This window comes from Dama dama, chromosome 7 (assembly GCF_033118175.1).
Source record: "Dama dama isolate Ldn47 chromosome 7, ASM3311817v1, whole genome shotgun sequence".
NCBI classification, from domain to species: domain Eukaryota; kingdom Metazoa; phylum Chordata; class Mammalia; order Artiodactyla; family Cervidae; genus Dama; species Dama dama.
The window spans coordinates 50,492,449-50,517,120 of NC_083687.1; the positions used below are offsets into that span (position 1 = coordinate 50,492,449).

Genomic DNA, 24,672 nt, shown 5'->3' on the forward strand with positions numbered 1-24,672 from the left:
TTGCTAAGAAGCCATTTGTTTCCATGCTGAAGTTTTAAGCAATGTGCAGTCCCTCGTGGTTTCATAATTTAGTAATCAGTTCATGGGGGAGATATCCAAGTTAATTTTCTAAGGCACTCATAATTACCGAAATGCCTTCTTTCCAATAATACTCGGGGAAAAAAGGTGTTCTGTGAAGATTAATCTCCTTGAAAACTGGAGTTGAATGCAAGCTTTCTTTTTTAAGATTTCATTATGTTTGTGAAAATCCCCTCAAAATATATTATACACTTGCCTGCTTGCTTAAACAGAAGATGATGTGCCTACTGTCCTTTGTGATTGGAAAGGCTGTCATGACCAATTCCAGATAGTGCTGGGGGAAGGACTAAAATCTGGAGAAGCAAGAGAGTCATCAGATTCCGTCCTTGAATCTTCATGTGGGAATCAGTCAGACCACTTTCTGGATTTGTCATACTTCTCATCAAGTTTACAACATCTCTAGAGAGGAAGACGTTGAGCCTGAATCCCAAATACTCTATCGCCCACCCACCTACTGCCCCACAAGCTCACAAGGGGCCACACGAAGCAAAACCACTCTGTTTATTACAATCAGCAGAGAAGCAAACTCCAGCCCCAGAGGGGCCAGAGAGGGAATAAGAGAAGGACGTAAGATGTACGGGCTTCTCTGCTGGCTCAGCAGTAAAGAATCTGCCTCTAGTGCAGGAGACACAGGTTCAGTCCCTGGGTCGGGAAGATCCCCTGGAGAAGGCAATGACAACCCACTCCAGTGTTCTTACCTGGAGGATCCCATGGATGGAGGAGTCTGGTGGGCTATAGGGCATGGAATCACAGAAGGGTTGGATGTAGCTCAGCGGCTGAACAACAACAACGTTGGCTGTACCTCCGAACCCAGTAGCAGACTGGGGGACCCGAGAGCAGTCTGTCGAAGGGCATGCTGTGTTCAATTCCAGCTCATTGGACCAGGCAAGTCTGCAAGCCCCTTGGCTGCCAGCTTCCCTGACTTTGCAAGAGCAATTGGAGCTCTAGGTTGTCATGTGACGTATCCCTGCTATTCAAATACTGTGCCGAATATACACAAAGATTATCTCAGGTCAAACCATCTGAAATGGCCTACGACCATCTTTTGTCAACACCAAGTAAAAGGCATTGGACTCAAGCTCTAATGTGACTACTACTTAATTTTTATAAGTTAAGTTGATGACCTAACTTAACTATGTGCAAGTCACTAAAATCTCACTTTGTGCCTCTGGACAAGGACCTATATCAGAAATCAATTGATCCAGATCCATCCTGTTGATTCGCTCTCCTAAAGTCTCAAGAATGCATCCATTTCTTTCCATCTCATCTCACCTGCCACCTTGAGAGCTGCCTGCACAGACTCCTCATTCCTTCTGGCCCCTTTCACTCCACGATGCACAGACCCTCCTGGGACACTCCCCTCCTTTGAAACCCTGCAATGGCTTCCCAGGACTTCCGGAATAAAATCCAAACTCCTTAAGGTGGCCGACATGGCCACAACCTCTGTCCAAGCTCACCTTGTACCGATATCTCCTCGCTTCACTCCACCTTCCCTGACTGGCTTCACTGAGACTCGCACGTACAAGCTCTTTCCTGCCTCAAGTTCTATTTTTCATCCTGGTTCTTTGCCCAGCTGTCACTGTCTCTCTTTCAGGTCTCAACCTAAGTATCAACTCCTCAGAGAAAACATCCTTGATCGCTGAAGTGTCTCAAGAAAGGGTTTGTTTAAGTCCAAACCCAGATACCCGTGGATGTGGGAATTCGGCCTTTGTAGACATAATCAAGATAAGATGAGGTCGTGCTGGGCCAGTGTTAGTCACTGAGTCGTGTCCGACTCTTTGCGACCCTGTGGACTGTAACCCGCCAGGCTCCTCTGTCCACGGCATTCTGCAGGCCAGAACACTGGAGTGGGTAGCCTTTCCCTTCTCCAGGGGATCTTCCCGATCCAAGGATCGAACCCAGGTCTCCTGCACTGCAGGTGGACTCTTTGCCACCTGAGCCACCAGGGAAGCCCTTCTGCCAGATTAGGGTGGGTGCTAAATCTAATGGCGAGTGTCCTTATAAAAAGAGAGAGATTTGACGACAGAGGGAGGACCACCACGTGAAGACAGAGGTGGAGGTTGGAGGGAACTACCATCCAAGGACGGCCAACGATGCAGCAGCTCCGGGGAGCCAGGAGAACTCGTGGAAGGACCCTCTCTAAACCCTTAGAGGGAGCACGTCCCCGCGACACTGTGGCGTTAGGCCTCTAGCTTCCAGAATGTGAGACAACAGACGTCTGTCCTTTTAAGCCCCCAAGCTTGTGGTAGTTTGTTACCGCAGCCCTAGGGGACCGATACAATTCCCCAACGTAGAGAAGGTTCCTTCTGTGACCGCCCCTTTCCCACACCAGGAGAGAGCATGAGCTCCTTTAACAGTTCAGAGTTATTCCTCAGTGTGTTTCCCTGTGTCTTTCTAAACCCTCAGAGGCCTGTGGTTGGAAACCAGGTCCGTTTTGCTCCCCTGTTACACTTAGAGGGCTGTCTTATAGAAGATGCTCTGTAAAGGCTCTGTGATTTTTTTTTTTAACAGAAAATATTTTTAAATAACTTTTTATTTTGTTATTTAGTTATTTCTGGCTATGCTGGGTCTCCGTCGCCGCACACAGGCTTTCTCTGGTTGCTGTGAGCAGGGACCCTCTTCTCTGCAGTGTTTGGGCTTCCCAAGGCGGTGGCTTCTCTTGTTGCCAGAGAAGACAGCAGGATCTAAGTGCACGGACTTCAGTAGTTGCAGCACCAGGGCTCAGGAGTTGTGGCACACGGGCTTAGTCACTCTGTGGCATGTGGGGGGTCCTGGACCAGGGATTGTACCCCCTCCCCGTCCTCTGCACCGGCAGGCAGGTTCTTACCCACTGCGCCTCCAGGGAAGTCCCAAGGCTCTCTGACTTTACCCATGGGTGTTTATACTCTTTTGGGCTCTTACTGTTTTGGGTGGTTTGTCCTCAAATTGAATAGCTTCAGATTTTTGGTCTGATATCTACTAGTTCTGTCCTCCCAGAATCGTGGAATTATAGTGCTGGAAAGAATCTTAGAAATCACCCGGCTCCCCAGCACCACTAGCCCCCGAGGATTTCTTAGATGCGAAGACTGGGCCTCCTGCACGTGCGGCCGGCTGTCACTCCTCACGGCGGCCAGTAATTCCTGCTTCTGAGCAGCCACCCTGGACTGGCTCCAACTGCCTTGCCTGAGGGTCCAAAGGCGGCCCTCCTTCACCTGCAGAGTCTAGTCACTATTCGGTGGCAACTTGGTTTAATTAGAATAACAGAATTTTAAGCCTGGAAGCAGTCTCCTTGGACATCATTTGAGCAAAGACATGCGACATGCCCTCATTCAACTGAATATGTCTCAGTTATATACAGGCTTCCATGGTGGCTCAGTCAGTAAATAATCCGCCTTCAGTGCAGGAGACTCCCTGCAATACAGGAGACCCAGGTTCAGTTCCTGGGTCGGGAAGTTCCCCTGGAGAAGGAAACAGCAACCCACTCCAGGATTCTTGCCTGGAGAATCCCATGGACAGAGGAGCCTGGTGGGCTACAGTCCAGAGGGTCGCAAAGAGTTGAACACAACTAAGTGACTAAACCACCACTACCAGTTATATTCACTTCAAATGTGGCAAGGTTTCTTGCTGTAAATTACCCATCCTCAAAAAGTTCCCCCAAATATTTCTGAGCATTTCCCAAAAGGCCACCCTCCAATGGGCCAGGAACACGGCCCTCAAACTTGCAAGCTCGAACCCCATCCGGGGGCCTGCCGCGGCCCCAGGATAGCACTTGTGCCTCTCGTGGTACCTACTGCTCACCTCTTGTCTCCTTCGTCCTGGGTGTAGAGCATCGTATCTCACAACACAGCTGTCAACTCTTGGCGACACCTTCCTAGGATCAGGAGCGGTGGAAGGGAAATACAGCACACAAAACAATATACAACCATGGCCCCAGCCAGCTACTGTCCTGGACTCTGTCTGGCTCCAGCTGTTCCTGCGGTCAGAGCAGCTGATGGGCTTCCACCAGGAGAGGAACCACGCCAGGCTTCCCCGGGCCTCAGCGTCTCCGCCCAGTGGACCTCTGGCCCAGAGAAGGCGGGAAGCCCTTCCTTCTGCTCAGGCTGAGGCCCATCTCACCTGCTGCTCCAAGACTGACTCCGCCCCAGATTCCGCTCCCTCTAGTGACGCGCCCCACCGTGAGCAGAGTCGTCTGGTCCTATGGGGTAGTTTGCTAAGGCTGCCATAACCAAGTGCCACTGACTGGGTGGCTTGAAAGACAGAGATTGAGCGTCTCAGCACCCTGGAGGCTGTAAGTATGAGCTCACGGTGTCATCAGGGTGATACCTTGTGAGGGAGACTGTGCTAGCTTCAGGAGGTTTTTCCAGAAATCTTGGGAATTCCTTGTTTCAGAGATATAACATCTAATCCTGACTCCATCGTCACATGGCTGTCTTCAAACTGTCCGTCTTCTTTCTGGGTGTGTCGGTCGCTGTATTTAAATTTGCTCTTCTATAAAGGTAGGGATGGTATTAGACTAAGGCCCACACTAACCACCTCATTTTAACTTGATTACCTCTATAAATAAGATCCCATTCTGAGGTCCTGGGGTTAAGACTTTAACACATCTTTAGGGAAGAACATGATTCAACTCATAACCCATATGAGACAATCACAAAGTAGCTTAACATCAATCTCAAACTATGAGTTATACATTTTGAAGTAAAGCTTTATCAACTACAATCCAGCTTTGTCTGCTTCAAGCTCATTCAAATTCTTTAGTCTCCCTCAAGAAAGCTTGGGGTCCAGGCTAACCCAGGGTTATGTGTTTAATACACACACACACAATATTTCGATCAGTGATTATCTGTAACGTATCAGGGGTTTGGGGGCACTGATCACCCCTCCCTTGGCCCAAGGTTCTGAGCAGAACACACACAGAAACACAGATCTGATGAGAGACAGAGGAGAGCTTTGTCCATCAGAACAAACGCTTGACATCTCAGAGCAAACCTCTAATAAAAACTTGAGTAGAGAAGATGGCTTAATCTCTTCTTTCTGCATGTAGTGCTTTTTAAAAAATTTATTGAACTTTTACACGATTTTTAAGGTTTATGCTCTATTTACAGTAATTACAAAATAGTCTCAATATTTCCTGTGCTGTACAACACATCCCTGTGGTCGTGAAGATGGCTTAACCTTGAGGCTAAAATGGGTCTCCCGCTTCCCTCTCCAAATTAGGTCTTGGGGCCAACGTGCCTCTGGAAGCAGACAGGGGGAAGAAGAGTGCAGAGGAGATTCCAAGTTCACGAACGCAGCAAGCCTCCCAGAGGCAGACCAACTTCAGAGGCTCCTAGAAACAAAGGCCATCGCCCAGCATAAGAAGTGACCGACAGCGCGGTGACTGGACCCATGTGGGAGAAGTGACTCCAGGAAAACAGGGGCTGAAGAACTCGGAGGAAATGGAGACTGAGACGCTGTGCCACTTGAGAGCATCCCCCCCCCGCCCAGGCCACATCCCTGCCGAGGGAGGAGGGTAAGATCTCGCTCTGGAAACAGCAGCCCAGGAGGCAGTAAAGGTTCCACGCCCCCAGTGAGCTTGTTAAATACAACACGGCACTTTCTTCTCAACAACTCCCATCTGGTCAATATTTTTACACCCATTTTAAAGATACGGAAACTGAAGCCTAAGGAAGTAAATTACTGGACCATATTTTTACAGCAAATAAGTTCAGGGAGGGAGCCAGAATTCAAATCCCACATCGATCTGGCTGACTCCAAGGGTGACCTGCAGTGTGATCATTTCCACTCTGTGTTAATAAATGATTCACGATCATCAGGAACTTACTGGTTGAAACCCATGAAGCTGGATTTGCTGTTTTGTCAGGGCGAGACGGGTTGACGGCGAAAAGCTTATCACCAGGAGCCTCTTTATACCCACAAGCGGAAAGGAAGTCTATCCAAAAGTGTGCTTATAAAGAGCGTCCTGGAGCCTCTCACCAGGATGGAGACGCGCAGAGGACACTCCTGCGGGCTGCCGGCGAGGTGACCCTCCAGTGCGCTCACAGAGTGATGGATGACATCTGCAGCCAGCCTCGCCTCCAGGTCAGGGCTGTCTCTGCGTTTGAACTCTTGATGAAATCACATTGTTAAAAAGCACAGTTGGCAAAAATATGCATCTGGTAAAATGACACTCTGAACAGATGAATTAATTGAACACAGTTTTTAATAATCAGATAATACTTTAAGAGGAGGAGAGGTGACAGCCAGAGGCCTTGGGGACAAGAGGCTGGTCTTTCTTGCATTGGACACAAGGTCCTGACGGGCAGGTGGAGCGTTCACTCTCTGACGACAAATAGCTACCTTATGATTGTCACTTTAAACACTTCCTCCAGGTGTAAAAAAAAAATAATGGAACCAAAGCATGTTCCACTGAAGGAAATAAGGAAGGAGAGGGGGAAGGAGGGAAGGAAGAAAAGATGGAGGAAAGGAACTGTGGAAGGAAGGAAGGGAAGGAAGGAGCTCTTCCTTACTGTAGAATGTCAAGTAGCAAATTTAGAAGAAATGAGGAAAATAGAGACCCACCACTTGGCGACCACCGTAGAGGTGGCTGACTTAGGAGGGGTCGGTGGATGCCAGGGCCTTCCTGTGGAGTCATGAGAAGGACTAGGAAGTCCGTGTACTCTGAGAACGCTTCCCCCAAAACACTCACCAGTTACAAAGAGGGAGCAATGAATTTGAGGAAGAGATACCTGGCAAGCCAGGCAAACCAGGCCGACATTCCCCGGGGCTGGAACGGGTCGCACGCTGTCCCTCCCCAAGAAGATTCGCTGAGAAGAACGCCCCGCGTTTCTGAGGTTTGGTATAAGTGCGGTGGTGAGAAAACATCAGATGGACCAGGGTGAGGTCATCCCAGAAGGAAAGGCTCTCAGGAGGCCAAAGGCCCAGAGACACTGAGCGCTTTGAATATTAAGCCAGTTTTGCTTACATTCCTGGAATAAACCATCATGCTTCATCTTCTGTGAAATACCTTTTCATGTCTCTTGCTCGGTTTTATTTCAAGGTGTGTGTGTGTGTGTGTGTGCACGCGCGCGAGCACAGACTTTAAAAATTGGTTTAAGGAATCCTTTAGTTCTTGATACCAATCTTGATGATTTTGGTAATGTACCCTTTTATTTCCTTTAAGCTGTTACTTTGCAAACAGAAGTTTTTCATTTGTTATGGTCAAATGTATCAGTCTTCTCCAGTTCGTGCTTTGTACGCTGATTTAAGGTTTAAGAGGGACTTTCCCAGTGGTCCAGTGGTTAAGACCCCATGCTTCCAGTGCAGGGTGCACGGGTTTGACCCCTGGTCAGGGAACTAGATCCCACCTGCTGCAACTAAGAGTTCATACGCTGCAACTTACGATCCTGGTGCAGCTAAATAAATAAAAATTTAAGAATATTCATCTATATATTTCATTTAGTTTTAAAAGGTTGGGGTGGGGGACTATTCAAGTCCTTAAACCACCTAGAATAGATTTTTAAATAATTAATTCGAAATAAAGAAAAATTGCCAGAACATTACAAAAAATTCCCACATGGCTTCATCCAAAGATTTCCCGGTTTTAACATTTGACTGCGTTCTTCCATGACTGTCTATTCATCCCCATTATTGCCATTCCTTTTCTGAAACTTAAGAGAACAAGCTACAGATATGACGTCTCATCTCACCTAAGTACTGCAGTGTGTGAACCCCCCCAAAGTGAGGACGATCTTGTCTGTGATCACCACACAACTCTCCAACTGGGAAATCAACATCAGTACCAACCGATGTCCAATTCACAAACCACAATCAAATGTTGCTAACTGTCCCAACAATTTCTCTGACTTTTTTGACTTAGGGTCATACCTAGGAAGACAGCTTGCATTTTAGTTGTCTTTATTGTTTCAGTGTGAATGGGGACCACAAAGATAATTCGATTTATGATCAAGCAAACCTTTGTTTTGTGACCTCTGCATCTTTGTTTTGTGCATGGTTCTGTGCACATATTTCATAATAAAAATGTTGGTTTTTAAAAATAAAGTATGTATTATTAAGTAGGAAGCTAATCACACTCTTACATTTCAAACAAAACATTTGCTCCCAGGATTCAGATTTCTGCACTAAAATCAAATTTCTTCAGCCATTAAGCCCTAGAAGTTTCAACTAACTTTAAAGTGGTGATCAAAAATGAAAAGTCACCTTACCAAGTAGTAGATGCAAAGGGAGAATCAAGCCTCTCAAAGCTGATTTTTATTAGGACCCCTAGCAACATACATCTGCAAAAATTCCCTCTCCCTCTTAATTCATATACATATTTCAATATAGTATAGTTGTCGACATTTTAAATAAAAAAGACATATACATTCATATTTGCATTTTGATTAAGGATTTTAGTTGAAGGTATAAAAATGACAGAGCTTCCCTGGTGGCTCAGTGGTAAAGAATCCACCTGCTAACGCAGGAGACCGGGGGTTCAGTTCCTGGGTCAGGAAGATCCTCTGGAGAAGGGAATGGCAACCCACTCCAGTATTTTTGTCTGGAGAATCCCATGGACAGAGGAGCCTACAGACAAATCTCATGGACAGAGACTGGCAACAGTTCACAGGGTCGCAAAAGAGTCAGACACGACTTAGAGACTCAGCAACAACAAACAACATAAAAATGACAGACTAAATTTAAGAGAGACATGTATTGTTAGACCAATCCATTCTAATATAGCAGTGGACTTTTTTCTGACCCAAGAAAAGGTAGAATTTCCTAGTTAGCCCCGGCAATTGCTCTTGCAGATAATTTCAAAGGCATTTTTTTTTAAGTGGCAGCATCTGGAAGGTCCACTTATGATGGATTGGTGGAGAGAGTTGGGAAACGGGCTGTTCAGTGTTTTGCCCCGTTGCCAATGCAAGAACACATGCACCCTCACCAGGTGCCCAAGTGTGTGCGGAACACTGTCTGCCTGAGCACTGAGACGGGGGCCTCAGGACCACAAACTGAGAAAGAAAGGCTGTGTCAACGAGACACAGACCATGGTCTCTTCCTGGTAGACTTGGGGACAAGGAGTTTTGCATACTCACGTCTTAATTATGTAGACTGACTGACTTCCAGAGTTGAATTTGATATGTAGATCCACACAGCACCACTGACTTTTTTTCCCTTTTATCCTGAACAGTATTTGTTTCTTTAAGTTTAAATGAAATGATTTATCAAAAGGAAACATGTGCTCTGCAAGAAGGCGCCTGTAACTAGCATCCTTGCATGGACTTTATTCCTTGGGCGGCACCTCCACAGTATTCTAGAAAACCTCCTGTTCACAAACCCCCGAGGGTGAAAACCACCTTGAAGATCATGTCCTAGTCCGATCTCCTCGGTTTTTCAGATCACCAAACCGCAACTCAAGAGAAGGGGAGTAGGGGGGTACGGGGGTCGGACCGACAAGGGTCGGTCATCACAATACTGACAACGCAAGGCCTGGTTACTGCGTCTCCCCACTCCAGTCCACTGCTCTTTCCCCTCAAGTATGATGTGGAGTGGACGTTTCAAATTAAGAAAAGAAAGGAGGAAACTTTCTTCAAGTCCACCTTCAACCTTGGGTATTGCCCGCAGTGTTCGCAAAGAGCCAGCACGCGTTGGCAAATAGGGATTTCATCATCCTTTAACTAAGGAATTAGGGGAAAACAACCTGGCTAGCAGTACCAATTGCGGAACGACCTGGACTTTTAAAGATAAAAATAATTAAAAAAAAAAAAAAAAACTCCAGCATCTGCTGTCAGCCATTCACCCCATATCATTTATGCGTGGTACTGACTACTCTCACTTTCCAAGAGACCCACAGCAGCGAGGGGAGGCTGGGCTGCAAGTGGACGAAAGTGGAGAGAAGGCCCGCGGGGGTCCCAGGGGCGGCGCCCCTCCCCCCTCAGCACCCGCCCACCAGACGCCGGCGGCTGTGCGCATGCGCAGACCGCCCGCACCCCGCCCCCCAACTTCACTCTGCTTTATTTAGGCCTTCAGCTCTGCCTGCTCGCACGCCCCCAGCGCCCCAAGTTCGGATGACAGGGGGCGGGGTGGGGGAAATCCCAGGGCACTCTTGGAAGCTCCTGAGTGGGTGGGCAGGAAAAAAGGCAAGGACGTTGAGGACAAATAAATCCTTTTCCCGCCGCCCCCCACCGCGGGCCCCGCAGCAATCTGGGGCGGGCGCGGGCGCCCCTAGTCTGGGGCCGAGCGGGGTCGGGGCGCGCGCGTGAGGCCCCGGGGGTGGGGCGGGGCCGTGGGCGGGGCCTGCGGCGGCTCCCCGAAGCCCCGCCCCTCGGACCAACCTCTCGCCTCGCCATTGGAGGGCGTGGGGGGAGGGTCCCAGGGACACCCCCCTCTCGCCACCGGCCCCCGCCCCGCCCCCCGGCCGCCCACGTTTTCGGCTCCTCCAGGAGCCCTCCCTGCGCAGGGAAAGGAAACACCCGGGGCGGCGACACAGCCCCGGGACGCTGGAAAGGCGCGCCCCCCTGCCCCGCCTCCCAGACCAGAGGCCTGGAGATGTCAGGGAGGGTGGGACACGGGGCCCCGCCCCCAGGCCCCCACCTCTGGGTGCGGGATCCGGCGGGCGCGGGTAAGGACCCACAGTGCCGCAGTCAGGCCCCGCGCTCCCCTTTAGCGCGTCACCCTTCACCGCCCTTCTTTCGCCCCTTCTTCCCCTTTCCCCGTCTCTGCATCCCCGAAGAGACGCGAGCGCCGCTGGCGCGGCTCCGGGAGGCAGTGAATTCGACTCGATGTAACCTTAACCACTTGCATAGCTGCTGCTCACTTAACAGCTCGTTTTCTCCTGTAATTTGGGGAGATTTAAGGGGTCGTTTTCATTTTTCAATTTCTTTTTTCTCTTCATGCGCTTAAAGTTGGCCTACTCCTTCCTTAGCCTGTGATGAAAGAAGCTAGAATTTAGGCTTCTCTTGGTGCAGAGAAAGGGAAGGAAACCAAAGCTTAACCGCGTTTAGGAAGAAAATAGCTCTGTTCCTTTCTCACCCTTAACTAAGCTGCTGGGCAGCAGCACCTCTCAGGGGCACGGGCGCAGCTGCAGAACCGCTTGGCTGCAGAGAAGGCTGCGTCTACAAGGGTTTGCGCCCGAGCACCAAAACAGTGCAGGTGTGTGTGGATCCGGGTGTGCGTGTGCGTACGTGAGGTACGTGTGCGCGTGTTTGTGCGGCCCAACAACAACAACAAGAAAACCTCAAGAGGCGCATCAGGATCAGAAGGAACCCCTCACACCAGTGATCGCCTCGGAAATGTCCCAAAGGTCTGAGAGTTAGTAAATCCCTTGATCCGAAAATCGCCTTTGCGGAGCTCCTTCCTGCCGGCTGTCCCCGCTCCGCAAGATAGGTGACGCCGCATCTCTAGAAGCGGCCTCTTGCCCGCGCGGGCATCACGGAGGGCACGCGGTGCACATTTCAGGGGCCCAGCGGGTGCAGAGTAAACCCCGGGGCCCCGGCGTGTGCGCGCGCTCCAGGCCCTACGTGCGAGAGGGTCTGGGGAGCTTAGCTGGGCTCGCGGGCACGCGCGTGTGTGTGCGTGAGTGTGCGCTCACGCGCTCCAGGCCGTGCCCCCGAGCACAGCCGCAGGGTTGGAGAACGCGAGCAGGCCAGCGCAGGGGGCAGGCGGGGGTGTCAAATTCTTAGAGCTGAGCCGTTTTCCCCTCCAGCTCCCGCTCCTCTGAACCCCGCTGCAACGTAGGGAGGGGGCTGGATTCGCCCAGGAGCTGGTGGAGAAGCGGGCTGAAACAATCGAGTGGGCGCGCCAGGACTCCCCGGCTGCAGGCGGGGAGGGGAGAGGGAGCCCCGGTTCTGCGCAGAGAGGGGGCGGGGTTGGGGGGCCCCGGGAACAGCGAGGAGGCGGGGGTGGCCGCCGAGCTGGGGAAGTGGTCCCCCCGCAACTCCCGGGAGGCGAGAACTCGTTCGGACAGCACATTAATTGGAGATAACTGATTAATTCGAGCTTCTGATGACTATAAATGGCAATTCTTTACCAAGGTGTCTTTATTTAAAAAAAAAAAATCGTTCCGTGTCATCCCCCACGTCAGGCCGGCTCGTGGGCGTGAGGCTGTACTTCCTCCGCCCCCTCCTAATGGAGTGAACCATTCCCAGCTCTCCCCCTCCCTCGGCCTCTCTCTCTCTCTTTCTCTCCCTTCCTCGCTCCCTCTCTTTCTCTCCTCCCTCTGCCTTCCCCGTGCATAAAGTCTCCGTCGCTCCTGGAACTTGTTGGCAATGCCTATTTTTCAGCTTTCCCCCGCGTTCTCCAAACTAACTATTTAAAGGTCTGCGGTCGCAAATGGTTTGACTAAACGTAGGATGGGACTTAAGTTGAACGGCAGATATATTTCACTGATCCTCGCGGTGCAAATAGGTAAGTGGACGGCGGGCCGGGCTCGCGGAGGGCGGCGGGCGGCGGGCGGCCGGGCCCGAGGCACCCGGGGGGACCGACTGACCCGCGGTCGCCCGGGAGTGCAGAGAAGCCGGCAAACCCCCAGGGATGGGGGTATCGGCTCCTAGGGACTGGCGCGTCCCGGGTTGGTTTTGCTAAAAAGGAGAGAGAGAGACTCCAAATGTTCGCCAGGAAGTGTGTGCGGCCGGCTGTTTTCTGGAGGGATCTTCCCCTCTTTTCACAAAGCGCACGTCCGTATTTGCTGCTTTCTCTTGGGTGCACCAGGTTTGGTGCACTTTGGGGAGATGCATCGCTCCCTGCCAGGCTGCAAGGTTTTATACTGAAGGGTCGAAAGGTGAACGCAGGAACAAGATGGCTAGGCAGCTAGAACTGGAAAGTTTATGTGCAGAATGCAAAGATATTCTGGGGCTCAGACTGCTGCATTTAGAACTTTGTCATTCTCCCGCCGCCGCCCCCCCCCCGCCCCCCATATCCTAGCTGCAGCGTTCACACCGGGCACCGCAGACCGGTCTAAGGGGCAAATTGAGAATAAATGGGAACCCCAGAGTATATCTTTTAATATGCTTATCATTAAGGAGCTTGAGCTCAGCTAAATATATATGGATATAATTTTCTATGCACATTTGCCTCTTCTTTTCCACACAGGCATCTGTATGTTATATACAGGAAGGGGTTAAGAAGTGTTTGTAATATGTGGTGTTGGGTGTTTGTAATTTTTGTTAGTTTGGGATTGATTATGGATGGATTTATATAGTCCGCATCTTATGTTAAGGAATCTTGAGTCCTAGTTCCACTGTCGTTGGGGCTTTTGAAAGTTCATATTTTTTTCCCATCCAAAATGAAGAAGGTGCAATGGAAGGGAACAGGAGAAAACCCCCTTCTCTGTTGCTGGGTCAGAGCATTAATTAATGTAGCCTCAAAGTGAAAGTGAAGCAGATTATTAATAGAATGGACAAGAGAAAAAATAGAAACTCTTCAAATGGGTTTTCTGGAGAGGAGGGAATTGTTGGCTCCTGTCATTTGAGGCTGTAGCATTCTTTGCAGGCAAATCCTTGCAGTATTGCAGGAGGGGGGTGCTTTAGGGAATTGGTTTGGCTGGGGCAAGAGATGAAATGCATAACATTTTTCTTCATGAGAAATGTGGAAGAAACAGGCTTTGGAGTTATCTAGACAGTAACATGGATTCTTTGCAATAGGTTTTTATGCATTTGACAGGATTTTCTGAATCTGATTTTCTTTTTTGCATGAACATTGTAGGGATTTTAGAGTGTACAGATGCAGGATGTCGGCGGCATTTCCTTTAATTCCAAGAAATGATTTGATGTTTTGAATCTTTGACATTCATGCAAAGAGCTGCAGTAAATAAAGAACATTTCTGATTGCAACAAATCCCTTAAATCTTGGAAATAAGTGGATGTGATTTTTTGCAATGACTGCAGATTTTTAGAGAGCAGGAGACAGCAGTTGTTTTTTATATAGGGCTTATAATCGGCAAAGGTTTGGGACTCTGCGTTCCCTGTGAGAAATAACCTTACTTTGAACGGGTAAAAAAGACAGAGACTGTGCATGTGAAATACGCTTGAAACACATTAACCTCCTCCGGGAAATGACCATTTGTTGGCTGTGGAATTGAAATTGAGCATGTTTGTTCCCGAATGCCTGTCCTTTCCCGAACCGGAGGCTCGATCTTTATTAATTCATGGCTGGGAGCTGTCCCAAATCACTGACATTTGGCAAGAAAAATGGGGGTTGGGCAAAGACGGGGAGGTGGAGGGGTGGTGAAGGCGAATGAAGACTAGGCGGGAGGAAGTTTGGAATGAATGAGAGGTCGAACAAATGAATGAACGGAAGGAGATGGCACAAGACCGGACACGGTGGAGGACAGGGAAGGAGCCCAGGTCACCCGCCCGAGCCTCGAAGAACCAGGGCTCAGGAAGGACAGCAAGGGTCGCCCGGGCTGGGACCTGCCTGGATGCAGGAGCCTTCCAAAGGCGCCCCGCGGGCAAGCCCCCAGCTTCCCCAACCAACGAGAGACCGAGGAGTCCGAGTTGCAAAAGACAGAAATTTTCACGACTTATTTTGCACGCGCGCGCACACACACATGCGCGCTGTGGAAGGTTTTCCAGCAGCCCCTGAAAACACCAAGACAGGAGCGCTTCCCGCGTCCCCCCCCCCAGCCCGCTCCCCAACCCGGGAGAACGCAATTCCCTTTTAAACTATTGTCAGTGCATCTTAGGGGCTGCTTTTTCGCCACCGAGTTTTGGGGGTGAAGGTGGGAAGAGACTGGGGGCCGGGGAGAGAGGATGGACTGTATTTTATTTCGTTTACTCGCTGCAAAGCGGCGCTTGCAGTGTGGTTTACAGGGGACGCCGCGCAGGGCTCATTTCATCGGCCCCCGTTCTGTTAGAACAAAGATTCGTTTATTCCTTCCATCTAGCTCAGTGTTCTAGCTGATATTGCAGTCCAAGGGCTCTTGCTACATCGTGGGGGTACTGGGAGATTGACGAAGGTTGACGTATCGCCCGAGCTTCCCGTTCCGGATTAGAAAGCTTAAGGCCCGCCCCGCTCTCCCTGCAGCAATCTGCAAACGGTGCGCTCTCGGAGGCCTTTGCGGGTTCGGTCACCTTCCCCCTTGCCTGTCCCCGGCCCAGGGACCGGCGGCTGGGGGCGGTGAGGTGTCCGGTCCTCCCCGGAGACACACACGAGCCATGGCACCCTGAAGGCCTCCGGGAAGCAGCGGGAAGCAGCCTGGGCCCTGGAGGCCCCTCTCTTCCCTTCCAGGCAGTGCAGGTCTGCGCTTTGCTTGCGCACTCCTGGTGCCCAACGTGCTTTTGGCCGCTGGTTTAGGCATCTTCAGCCCGGTTCGTGCCTTGGGATGGAGAGAAAGGGCCTCGGCAGCGCAGCCGCCGCTTGGAGCCCATCTCTCGGGTCCTGTGCCTCGGGGCTTGGCCGACCTGAGACCAGCAGCAAGGACTAGGTGTCTCCTGGGTTTCCTCCTGCACCTGCTGCCACCGCCCCGGCTGCGACCCCAGCCCCTCTGGAGGGAGCCCCGAGCCAGAGGCCGAGAGCCCCTGGCGGCAGCCACCCCGGACCCCAGCTGCAGAGCTGGGGCTTGGAGAGGAAGGGTCGCGTCTGGTCTCTGGCTGGCAGAGCAGGACTGGTTTTTCCCAAGGAGCTGAGCAAGGTGGAGGGAAGCAAGGGGCTGGCCTCGGGGATCTGGCCTCCGGGAAGGTGACCCAGGGTCACTAGCTCGGACACATCCTGACCCTGCTGGCCCTAACTGCCCGGGACCACCCTTCCCCCTCCCAGTCTAGGGGGGTAGGGGGTGCAGACGAGGACCTCACTAGGAACTCCATGGTAGAGAATCCATTTTATAATGAAATAACCCAAGTCGGCGGCTTCTGGGGGCTTCCAAAGAATTTATTTATTTATTCGTTCAGCAGTGCTTGCCCAGTGCCCACTAAGCAGCGGGCCCTGAGCCCAGGGATCTTTCACAAACGTGGCACTCAGGCGGGCCGCGGGGCCCAGGCTCTGAGCCTCCCAGCCCCTTCCTCACCCCTGCACTGTGCCGTCAGACCCCTCGTCACCTCACAAAAGGGAAACTACACTTCTAGAGCCTTGACGGGCCAGCTAGGGGTGTGTTGGGGAAGCGAAGCAGGGAGCGAGGAGAAAGAAATAAAGAGGCGAGGGAGGAGAGAAGAGGGGGCGAAGGAAACCGAACAAGATGCTGAGAGCGATGCGGGCAGGGGTCGCATGGTAGGAAAGGCCTGGACTCCCCGACCCCACACCCGCACACACGGGCCAGCTGCAGAAGATGCCTGGTGCTTGCAGCTCGGTTGTTCTCGGGCCCCACCGTCATTCACCTTTGGCCCTGGCGCGCCCCGAGCCTGGACGCCACTGGGCACGGCTGGATGGGGCGATGCGCACTGGGTCCCGGCGGGCCGGGCGGCAGCACCGCTGACCAGTGTCCCCTCCTCCCCGCAGCGTACCTGGCGCAGGCCGTGAGAGCAGCGGGCAAGTGCGATGCGGTCTTTAAGGGCTTTTCAGACTGTTTGCTCAAGCTGGGCGACAGCATGGCCAACTACCCGCAGGGCCTGGACGACAAGACGAACATCAAGACCGTGTGCACGTAAGTGTCCTCTCTGTTGCGCGGGGTTTCCATGCTGGGGGTGGGGGATGGGTTGCAGAGGTGGGAGGGCGCCTCGCCTCCCGCCTGAGTTCTGTATTTGGCATCAGGCGAAGCCTCCTCGCCTTCTGCCTCCCACCCTCAGGCCTTGGCTGGGGCCTGCCCTGCCCAAGGGGACCCTGTGGCCTGGAATGGGCAGAGGAGGATCCTTTCCTCGGGGCCCAGTCCCACTCTCCGCAGCCTGACCCGCGTGCACACAGGTGCGCCACACACTGGAACCGCTGGACCCGGGGTGAGGGGGCACAGAGAGCTGCTGGCAGCTCCTCTCCACGCTTCGAAGCCCTCTTCCTCTTCCTCCCCTGCTGCGCGAATGAGCACTTCAACCTAGACAGTTGGTTTGGCTTGAGGGGCGTTTTAGGTAGTTCTACCAGTTTTGCCTAAAAGGAAAAGAACTCCCCTATTTTGTCCCCTTCCTCTAATAAAACTCCGCTCTGGCACAGGCCAAGAAACTTCACTGGCAGCAAGTGAGTGCAGATCCCTCCTTCTCTTTCTATGAGAGAAACTGAAAGAATATTTTATTTTGGGCCGATGGCTTTGCCCAAATGTCTAGTAACCATCTCTGCAGAGTTTATAGCCCATTTGGAGCTTTAGGGTAGCCATCTTCCTTGCTTATCCCCCCACTTCCTGCATCTGTAAGGTGTCCCCAGCCCAGGGCAGCTCAGGGCCCAACAAGGACCAAGAAGGAGTTCATGCCAGGCCCAGGGGTGTTTGCCCAGAGCCTGGCTAGAAAGCACAGCTCCCACTGGCAAACGAGGGTAGCACTTGCTGTGGAGGATCAGCCACATCTCAGCTAAGGCAGACCTTAGAAATACCCCCATCTTCTGCAAGACACATGCACACACACTTTCATTTTATTTTTCAAAAACAGTTGTAATCCTTCCCACGCCCATCACGGCCCTTCCAATACAGCCCAGGCAAAAGGTGTTCCTTGTTTCCCATAGGTTGCAGTGACCACTTTCCGCACCCTCCTTTGTATACTCTGAAGTCCTTCCTCTCTCCCTAATTCCTTGGGGGTGGCACATTATTTGTTAACACTGAGTAATTCGATGGGGGTGTATTTTGCTACACACTTTCTTCAATACCCTGGTGTCCACCAGAAGCCACAGCAGCCAAGGGACAAAAGGCTGGGTCTGGGATGCATACCCACCTGCTTTAATCCTAAATGTCTGATGACAGGGAAGAAAGTACCTATAAAGACGGGCAAAGGCGTAAGTAGAGATCAGCCCTCAATTCCTCCATCGTTTGCCAGAATTTAATTACTCCAAGCTGTTGGTTTTTTAGCAGGAAAATGGACATGGGGTGGGGGACCCTCCCGGAGGTGGCAGACCACAGCTGGGTCTGAAGGCCACCTCCTCTCAGTGCTGGTACTTAGTCGCTCAGCCGTGCCGACTCTGCAACTCCATGGACCACAGCCTGCCAGGCTCCTCTGTCCATGGGGATTCTCCAGGCAAAAATACTGGAGTGGGTTGCCAAGCCCTCCTCCAGGGGATCTTCCCGACCCAGAGATGGAACCCAGGTCTCCCGCATTGCAGGCTGATTTTTTACCATCTGAACCTCCAGGGAAGCCCAGCTCCTCTCAGACCCACCTGGATTCTGTCCTCCTCTGCCCAGTCTCTCTTCCAGGAAGACCTGGTCCCCATCTGGGCATGCATAAAGAAAGGAGAGATTGAAATCTCCTTTGGGAGGTGTAATTACTCAGAGAGCTGTCCTGCCGCCTCTCCATTTCTCTAAATCTCAGTATTTATTACAAATTGAGGAACCTGGAAGGCCTGTGCCCCAGGCCCTGCAGTCCTCATAAATTAGAGACTCACTGAGGTCATTAGAAAGCAGCCGGAGCTCAAGGCAGTCCAACAGACCTTTATAACTTGACTGTCAGCCAGAAGACGGGGTGGGAGTGGAAGCCAGAACAAAGCCTGCCTTCAGCGCGCTTACAGTCCCGGCCGGTGAGCAGAAGGGAGGGAGGGGAGGAAAGGACGCACAGATTTCGTGGAGGGCCCTCGCTGGTGACCTGACGCCAAGGGTCCTGGCGGAGGGAGAGCCAGACCGGAGTTAGCAAGACGGCACGGATCGACCCAGCCCCGAGAGGAGACAGCGGCCCAGGAATCGATCACGGGTTGGAATTATATTTAGTCTGGAGATCTATTTTGGGTTTTCAGAGGAAAAGGGGGACAAAAAAAAAAAAGGACAAGTCGGATGAAGGTGGTGGGGGCGGGGCTAGGAGCCGAGCCCGGGAGGATCGAGCGGCCGAGGAAGGCGCCGGCTCCGGAAGAGGCGAGCAGGGGGACCGGGAGCCGGCCCCCGCGAAGGCTGGCGGGGCGGGCCCTACGCCGGCCCCGGGCCTGGGGGCGGGGCGCTGGCACCGCCCGCCGAAGGCCACGGGGGTCCAGGGCCGCGGAAAGGCCTGGGGGTGAGGGGTGGCGGAGAGCGGGGACTCGGCGAGCGGGGCCTGAGCTCTAGGGGTTAAGGAAGCCGGAGAAGGCGAGGGAGCCGGTCCGGGGGCTCGGGCGCTGGCACTCACCGACCCCGGGGAGGCAAAGGCAGGCGACCGTCTCCGCACCGGATCCGAGCCGGGAAGGCGAGGCGAGGCGCCGCGGAGGACCGAAGCGAGCGAGGAGGAGGAGGAGGGAGCGAGGAAGGGACCCGGGGGGAAACCCGAGGGGAGGAAAAAGGAGGAAGACAAAGAAGGGGAGAGAAGGGAGGCGAGGTGAGCGGGAGACAAAAGGCGGAGCGGAGGAGACGGGGGGCCGAGGCGAGCGGGCGCGGCGGCCTGGAGACGCAGGGAGGCGGAGGAAGGGCGAGGAGGGGCGCGGAGCCGCGGGGAGGGCCGCGCGGCGCCGGCCGGCCGTCCTTCGAGCCGAGAGGCAGTAATGGGCGGCAGCTTGCGCGGCTTAGCACTGCTTTCCTAGTGTGCCCGCCGCGGCCTGCAATCTGTCAGCGCAGGCCCAGGTGCCAGCGCGGCGCCGCGGGCGCGGAACCCGACCGGGAAGGGGCGGCGCACCCTGGACAGCGGCTCCCCGGACGGGCCGAGGTCCAGGAGGAGCGGGGGCCGGGGGGAGGGTGGGGGCGCACCGGGCCCCGCCCGGCGCCCGGGGGCTGCAGGGAGACGCGGCGCCGGGAGCTTGGCCGGGCCGCGAGGGGGACACCTGGGGGGGCGCAGGCCCGGGGTCCTGCCCGCGCTCACAGTGAACCTCCTTCTGCTCTGTTCTGTTCCTCGCCAGATACTGGGAGGATTTCCACAGCTGCACAGTCACAGCCCTTACGGATTGCCAAGAAGGGGCGAAAGATATGTGGGATAAACTGAGAAAAGAATCCAAAAATCTCAACATCCAAGGCAGCTTATTCGAACTCTGCGGCGGCGGCAACGGGGCGGCGGGGCCCCTGCTCCCGGCGCTGCCCGTGCTCCTGGTGTCTCTCTCGGCAGCTTTAGCGACCTGGCTTTCCTTCTGAGCGCCGGGCCGGCTCCCCCCGCGCGCGCCCGCACTCACGCCATGCTCCCGGAAACCGAGAGGAAGATCCATGCGTTCTTTGGGGACGTTGTGATTCTCTGTGATGCTGAAAACCCTCATATGGGAATTGTGGGAAATCCTGATTCTCTTTCTGATTTCGTTTGGTTCCTTGTGTTCCATTTGCCAAATGTTACCGATCAGTGAGCAGGCGAGCACAGCCAAAATCGGACCTCAGCTTCAGTCCGTCTTCACACAGAAACACGAAAACGGCAAACCCACCCCATTACTTTTGTTTTTTTTCTTTTTTTTTTTAATTTTTATTTTTTTGGCACAAGAATCTCAGGAACGGCCCTGGGCCGCCTACTATATTAATCATGTGAATACATGACCAATGATGGGCTCCTCCTAACAGGAAAGAGGAGAGGAGAAGGCCAGGGGAATGCATTGAAGAGAGCAGCATCTCGTGAATAATTCACGCTCACTGTCTTTCTAACACAGAATCTTGTTTTGATCATTTCCACTGCACATTTCTCCTCGAGAAAAGTGAAAGGACAGATGGTTGGCCTTGTGTTTCAAGGCTAGGATGGGGAGAGGGAGGGAGTTGAGGAAACCTCGGGTCAGAGGTACAGGCTGCCAGAAGCAACGCTGCTGAAGTCACTGAGAGGTTAAGCTTTACCTGCTCGTTGATGCATTTTTCGAAGTCCACTGCCTTGGTTTTCCCTCTTGTTTTAGCTGTTCCACATACGGTAATACCTGAATATCCAACGGTATAGATCACAAGGGGGGGGGGGATGTTAAATGTTAATCTAAAATATAGTTAAAACAAGATTTTGACATAAAAGAGCCTTGATTTTAAAAAAAAAAAGAGATGTAATTTAAAAAGTTTATTATAAATTAAATTCAGCAAAAAAAAAAAAAAGATTTGCTACAAAGTATAGAGAAGTATAAAATAAAAGTTATTGTTTGAAATAGGGGTGTCCTTTGTTTCCTGCCCCAAGCCTGCTTTCTTGGCCGAGTTCTCTCGGGGTTCCCTGGAGGGACACAGGAGGCCAGGTGGTAAATTCACCAGCTCACCAGTCACCTGATAACCTACCGTCCTCAAGCCGTGGGTTACCAGAACATCTTGCCACGTCCCTGAAATCGTGTTCGCTTAAGAGAAAGGGGAAGCTATATTTTACTTCTGTAAGCCAAAAGGCAGGGGTCCTTCCTAGCGGAGGTTTGAGGGCGCTGGCCTTGCGCGCCTCTGAGAACGCACACGCGGACCCACGCGGGTCGAAAGCTCGAGCACCTGCTTGCGGGCCGAGCCCTGCTCGCGACTCGCCGCTTCCTCTGCGGTGGCCGGAGGCAGCTCTCGGAGGAACCACCATTAAGGGCTCCAGCGGAGGGGCCAGAGGCGTCGTCCCTGGCAGGGATCGGGCGAGTCCTTTCATAATTAATAAGACAGCTCAGCTGAAACGGCGAGGGCCCCATCGATCCGGCCGGCGAGCTGCTTCCACCTGTCCTATTTTTGGCCCGCGTGGCCTCCCAGAGAAATAACGGCCCGCGAGTAAACGCGGGGGAGCAGCCCCGGGTCCGGGACGGCCGGAGGAGAGCAGGCTGCGGGAGGCAGAGCCGAATGTGGGCCCCCGGGTTCCGGGGCGACGAAGTCGGATTTCCTGGACAAAGTGAGGGTGGAGGTGGAGGTGGGGGTGGGCGCGGATGCTGGAGGACCGCGAGGGAGGCTGCGGAGGCGGCCGCGGGTACCCGCGCCGGCTCCTCAGGGGGGGGCGCGGGGGCCCTGAAATGCAATGTGTAAACAATCGCTGGAGTAACCGTTCATAAATCAAACCCAGTGGGTCGCAGCGCAATCTGCATTCCCCCGACGGATTGCATTCCAGCAACACATGCGCCCCTGCGCCCCGAGCGCTGGGAAGCGGCGAGGATTCTGAACCGCGGCATCTATTAGCGCGGCCTGTCCACGCACGCGCCGCGCCCTCCCCTGCGCGGAACAGTCCCCCGCCGCCCGCCCAACCAGCCCGCTCCCCTGCCCAGCCCTAGTCTCAGGCCAAACCCATGGAGATCTAGCTGCCTGCGCGCAGTGGTCACCCACCGAGCAACTCTGGCTGTTTGGCAAAATAGACTTTGGTTCTAGTCTTTTCAATGGAAATTTTCGGTCTCGGTGTAAAAGGCAAGATTCTAACCTGAGCTCAGCGCCTGGAATTCAAATTAAAATGTCTGAGCCTGTTTTAAATACGAGTCTACTTAATGAGGCAGGGAGGGAGGAAAAGAAAGAGGGTTCACGCCGGCCGTTCTTGCTGTGACATCTTCCTTCCTAGTCACGGCTCCTGCTGCCCCCCAGACGGGGGCGGACCCGCGCGCGCCGCTGGGCCCCTCGCTCGCCAAAGGAAAACGCACGCGGCGTCCTCCCCGGGCTTGAGGGGACCGGGGCAGGGGGAGACCCCCGGGACACAAGGAAGACGCCCCTCCCCGCCACGGCGCGGGCCTCCCCCCTGGGAATCGACCTCCTCCGCGGTCTGGAAGGAGGCGAGGCGGAGGGAGGGGGCTCCGTCGCCCTCGTCTCCAGGACCTGGTGTCCCTGCGGCCTCCCAGGCCGGGCTGCCCTCGAAGGAGGCCTGTCTCGGATCGTCCCGGGACTCCCTCGCCCTGCCCCAGGCCGTGGGCCCACGCTCACGTGCTCCTGGATGGAGCCCAGGTTCGCGGGGCGCACCTGACGGGTTAGAGGCCATTCCTTCTAGTTGCAGTGATTGTTATTATCACGCCGTCTTCGACTGTAATTTGTTTAACCATGATGACATCTCCATATGTTAGCTGGTGTTACGTTGGTTTTTTTTTTAAAAGCAGCATCATCGCAGTAAGCCCTGATCCCAGCTCAGGGAGGTATTAACCAAGGTGAGCCGAAAGTCAGTCCCAAAGCGGAGAGGGGGTGGGGTGGGGGTCTGAGGAGTGAAGATCAAGCAGGAGGGGGATGGGGTCTACCATGCCGACCAGCTGGGGCTGGCTGCCAGCCCCGGAGGACCTGGGACAGCGGAAGGGGCCTCCTGCACTCCACCCTCTGCCCAAGTAGACTCAAGAAACAGGAGTCCGCCCACCTGAGTGTGACGCTTGATTATCCTCAGCAAAACCTCGGAGAGGCCCGCTCCAGAGTCCCCGCTCAGCCCCGGGCCCTTGGGAGGTGGACGTCTGGGGGGCGCAGAGGAGACATGCAAGGAAAGGAGAAGGCCGAAGGAGTGCAAAATGAGGACCCAGGCCTGGGAGAAAAACGGGGAAGCCTGACCCAGGAGTAGGGAGAGTGGAGGGGTTGGGGGAGGCAGTCGCCTTGGGCTGGAGACCCCAGAGCTGTGGGCCAGAGGCGGGGATACAGATGAGCCTGCCGCCTGTTCTCATTCAGGACCCTCCGAAAAGCGAATCCGCACGAGGCTCCCCACGGAGATTTTCTTTCTGTGTATCTGGAAATCCTTTCACGCTGACGGATTCTGGGCTGGAGAGGCGAGCGGCCACGCGGGGGGACGGGGCGGGCTGAGCTCAAGCTCCGGGAGTCCAGAGTCCGATGGATGGATGGCGGAGACAGAGAGGCCTTTTCTCCCTCCCCAAACTCCCTCCAAGCCCGGCAGAGTTGCTTCCGGAAGGTCTTCGGCCCTCCTCTCTCTCTCCCACTCCCCGCCCCCCACAAGGGGCTCCATCCTGGCAGGACCAGCTGGGCACCTGTGGTCCCCGCTCTGTCCCCCGGGACCTGAGGGAGGAGGGCTCCGGGCCACCCCTTCCTTCCCAACACCCACCAAAGGAGATCAAAGGACTGTGGCCCTCACCCCTCGCCCCTGGTGTGAAAACAAAGGGGCAGGCGGGGAGCCGTGCGCACACTTGCTGTGGAACTCTCCCAGGAGGCCCTGGTGGCCGCTGTCCACTCCTGCCCAGGCCTGCATGGCAGGGAACCATGCAATGATGTAGGTTGGAGTTTTCCCGGAAGGAGAAGAACAGCGTCTCCTGGGACCATGGCAGTCTGGGTACCAAACCCAAACGCCGGAATGAAAAAAACTGGGCCGATAGAGAACGGACTTGTGATTGCCAAGGACGGAGGGGCAGGCGGGGTGGAGTGGGGTGGAGGGATGGACTGGAGGTTTGGGATGAGCAGATGCAAGCTATTACATACAGGATGGATAAACAATGAGGTCCTACTGTACAACACAGGAAACTATATTCAATATCCTGTGATAAGCCATTGTGGAAAGAATATGATAATACATACATACATATATATCTGAATCACTTCACTGTACAGCAGTAACACATTATAAATCAACTCTATGTCAATAAAATGAAATTTAAAAAAATAAATAGAATGAACCGGGAAGAAAGAAAGAAAGAAACTGGGAGCAGTGCTGCCTAGCTGGACTAAGGCAATGTCCCCCACTCAGCCCTGGTTCAGGGGAGGAAGGACAGGGACAAGGAGGAGTGTAAACCCTGTATCCAGATTCTCACCCTGGAGGGACAGGCCTTCAGGGAGCCAGAAGACCTCCGTTACCAGCCACTTAACCAAGGGCGGGGGGCGGTTCCTTAACCCCTCCA

At 53.7% G+C, this 24,672-nt stretch overlaps 1 protein-coding gene across 1 annotated transcript; it reads left to right on the plus strand.

Moving 5' to 3' along the window:
- Positions 1 to 12,210: 12,210 nt before the first annotated feature.
- NRN1 (neuritin 1) lies at positions 12,211 to 21,078 on the plus strand. Its single transcript, XM_061146225.1, has 3 exons — positions 12,211 to 12,438; positions 16,462 to 16,606; positions 19,882 to 21,078. The coding sequence occupies exons 1-3, from the start codon at positions 12,384 to 12,386 to the stop codon at positions 20,108 to 20,110; spliced, it is 429 nt and encodes a 142-aa protein (XP_061002208.1). The 5' UTR covers positions 12,211 to 12,383; the 3' UTR covers positions 20,111 to 21,078.
- Positions 21,079 to 24,672: the final 3,594 nt, after the last annotated feature.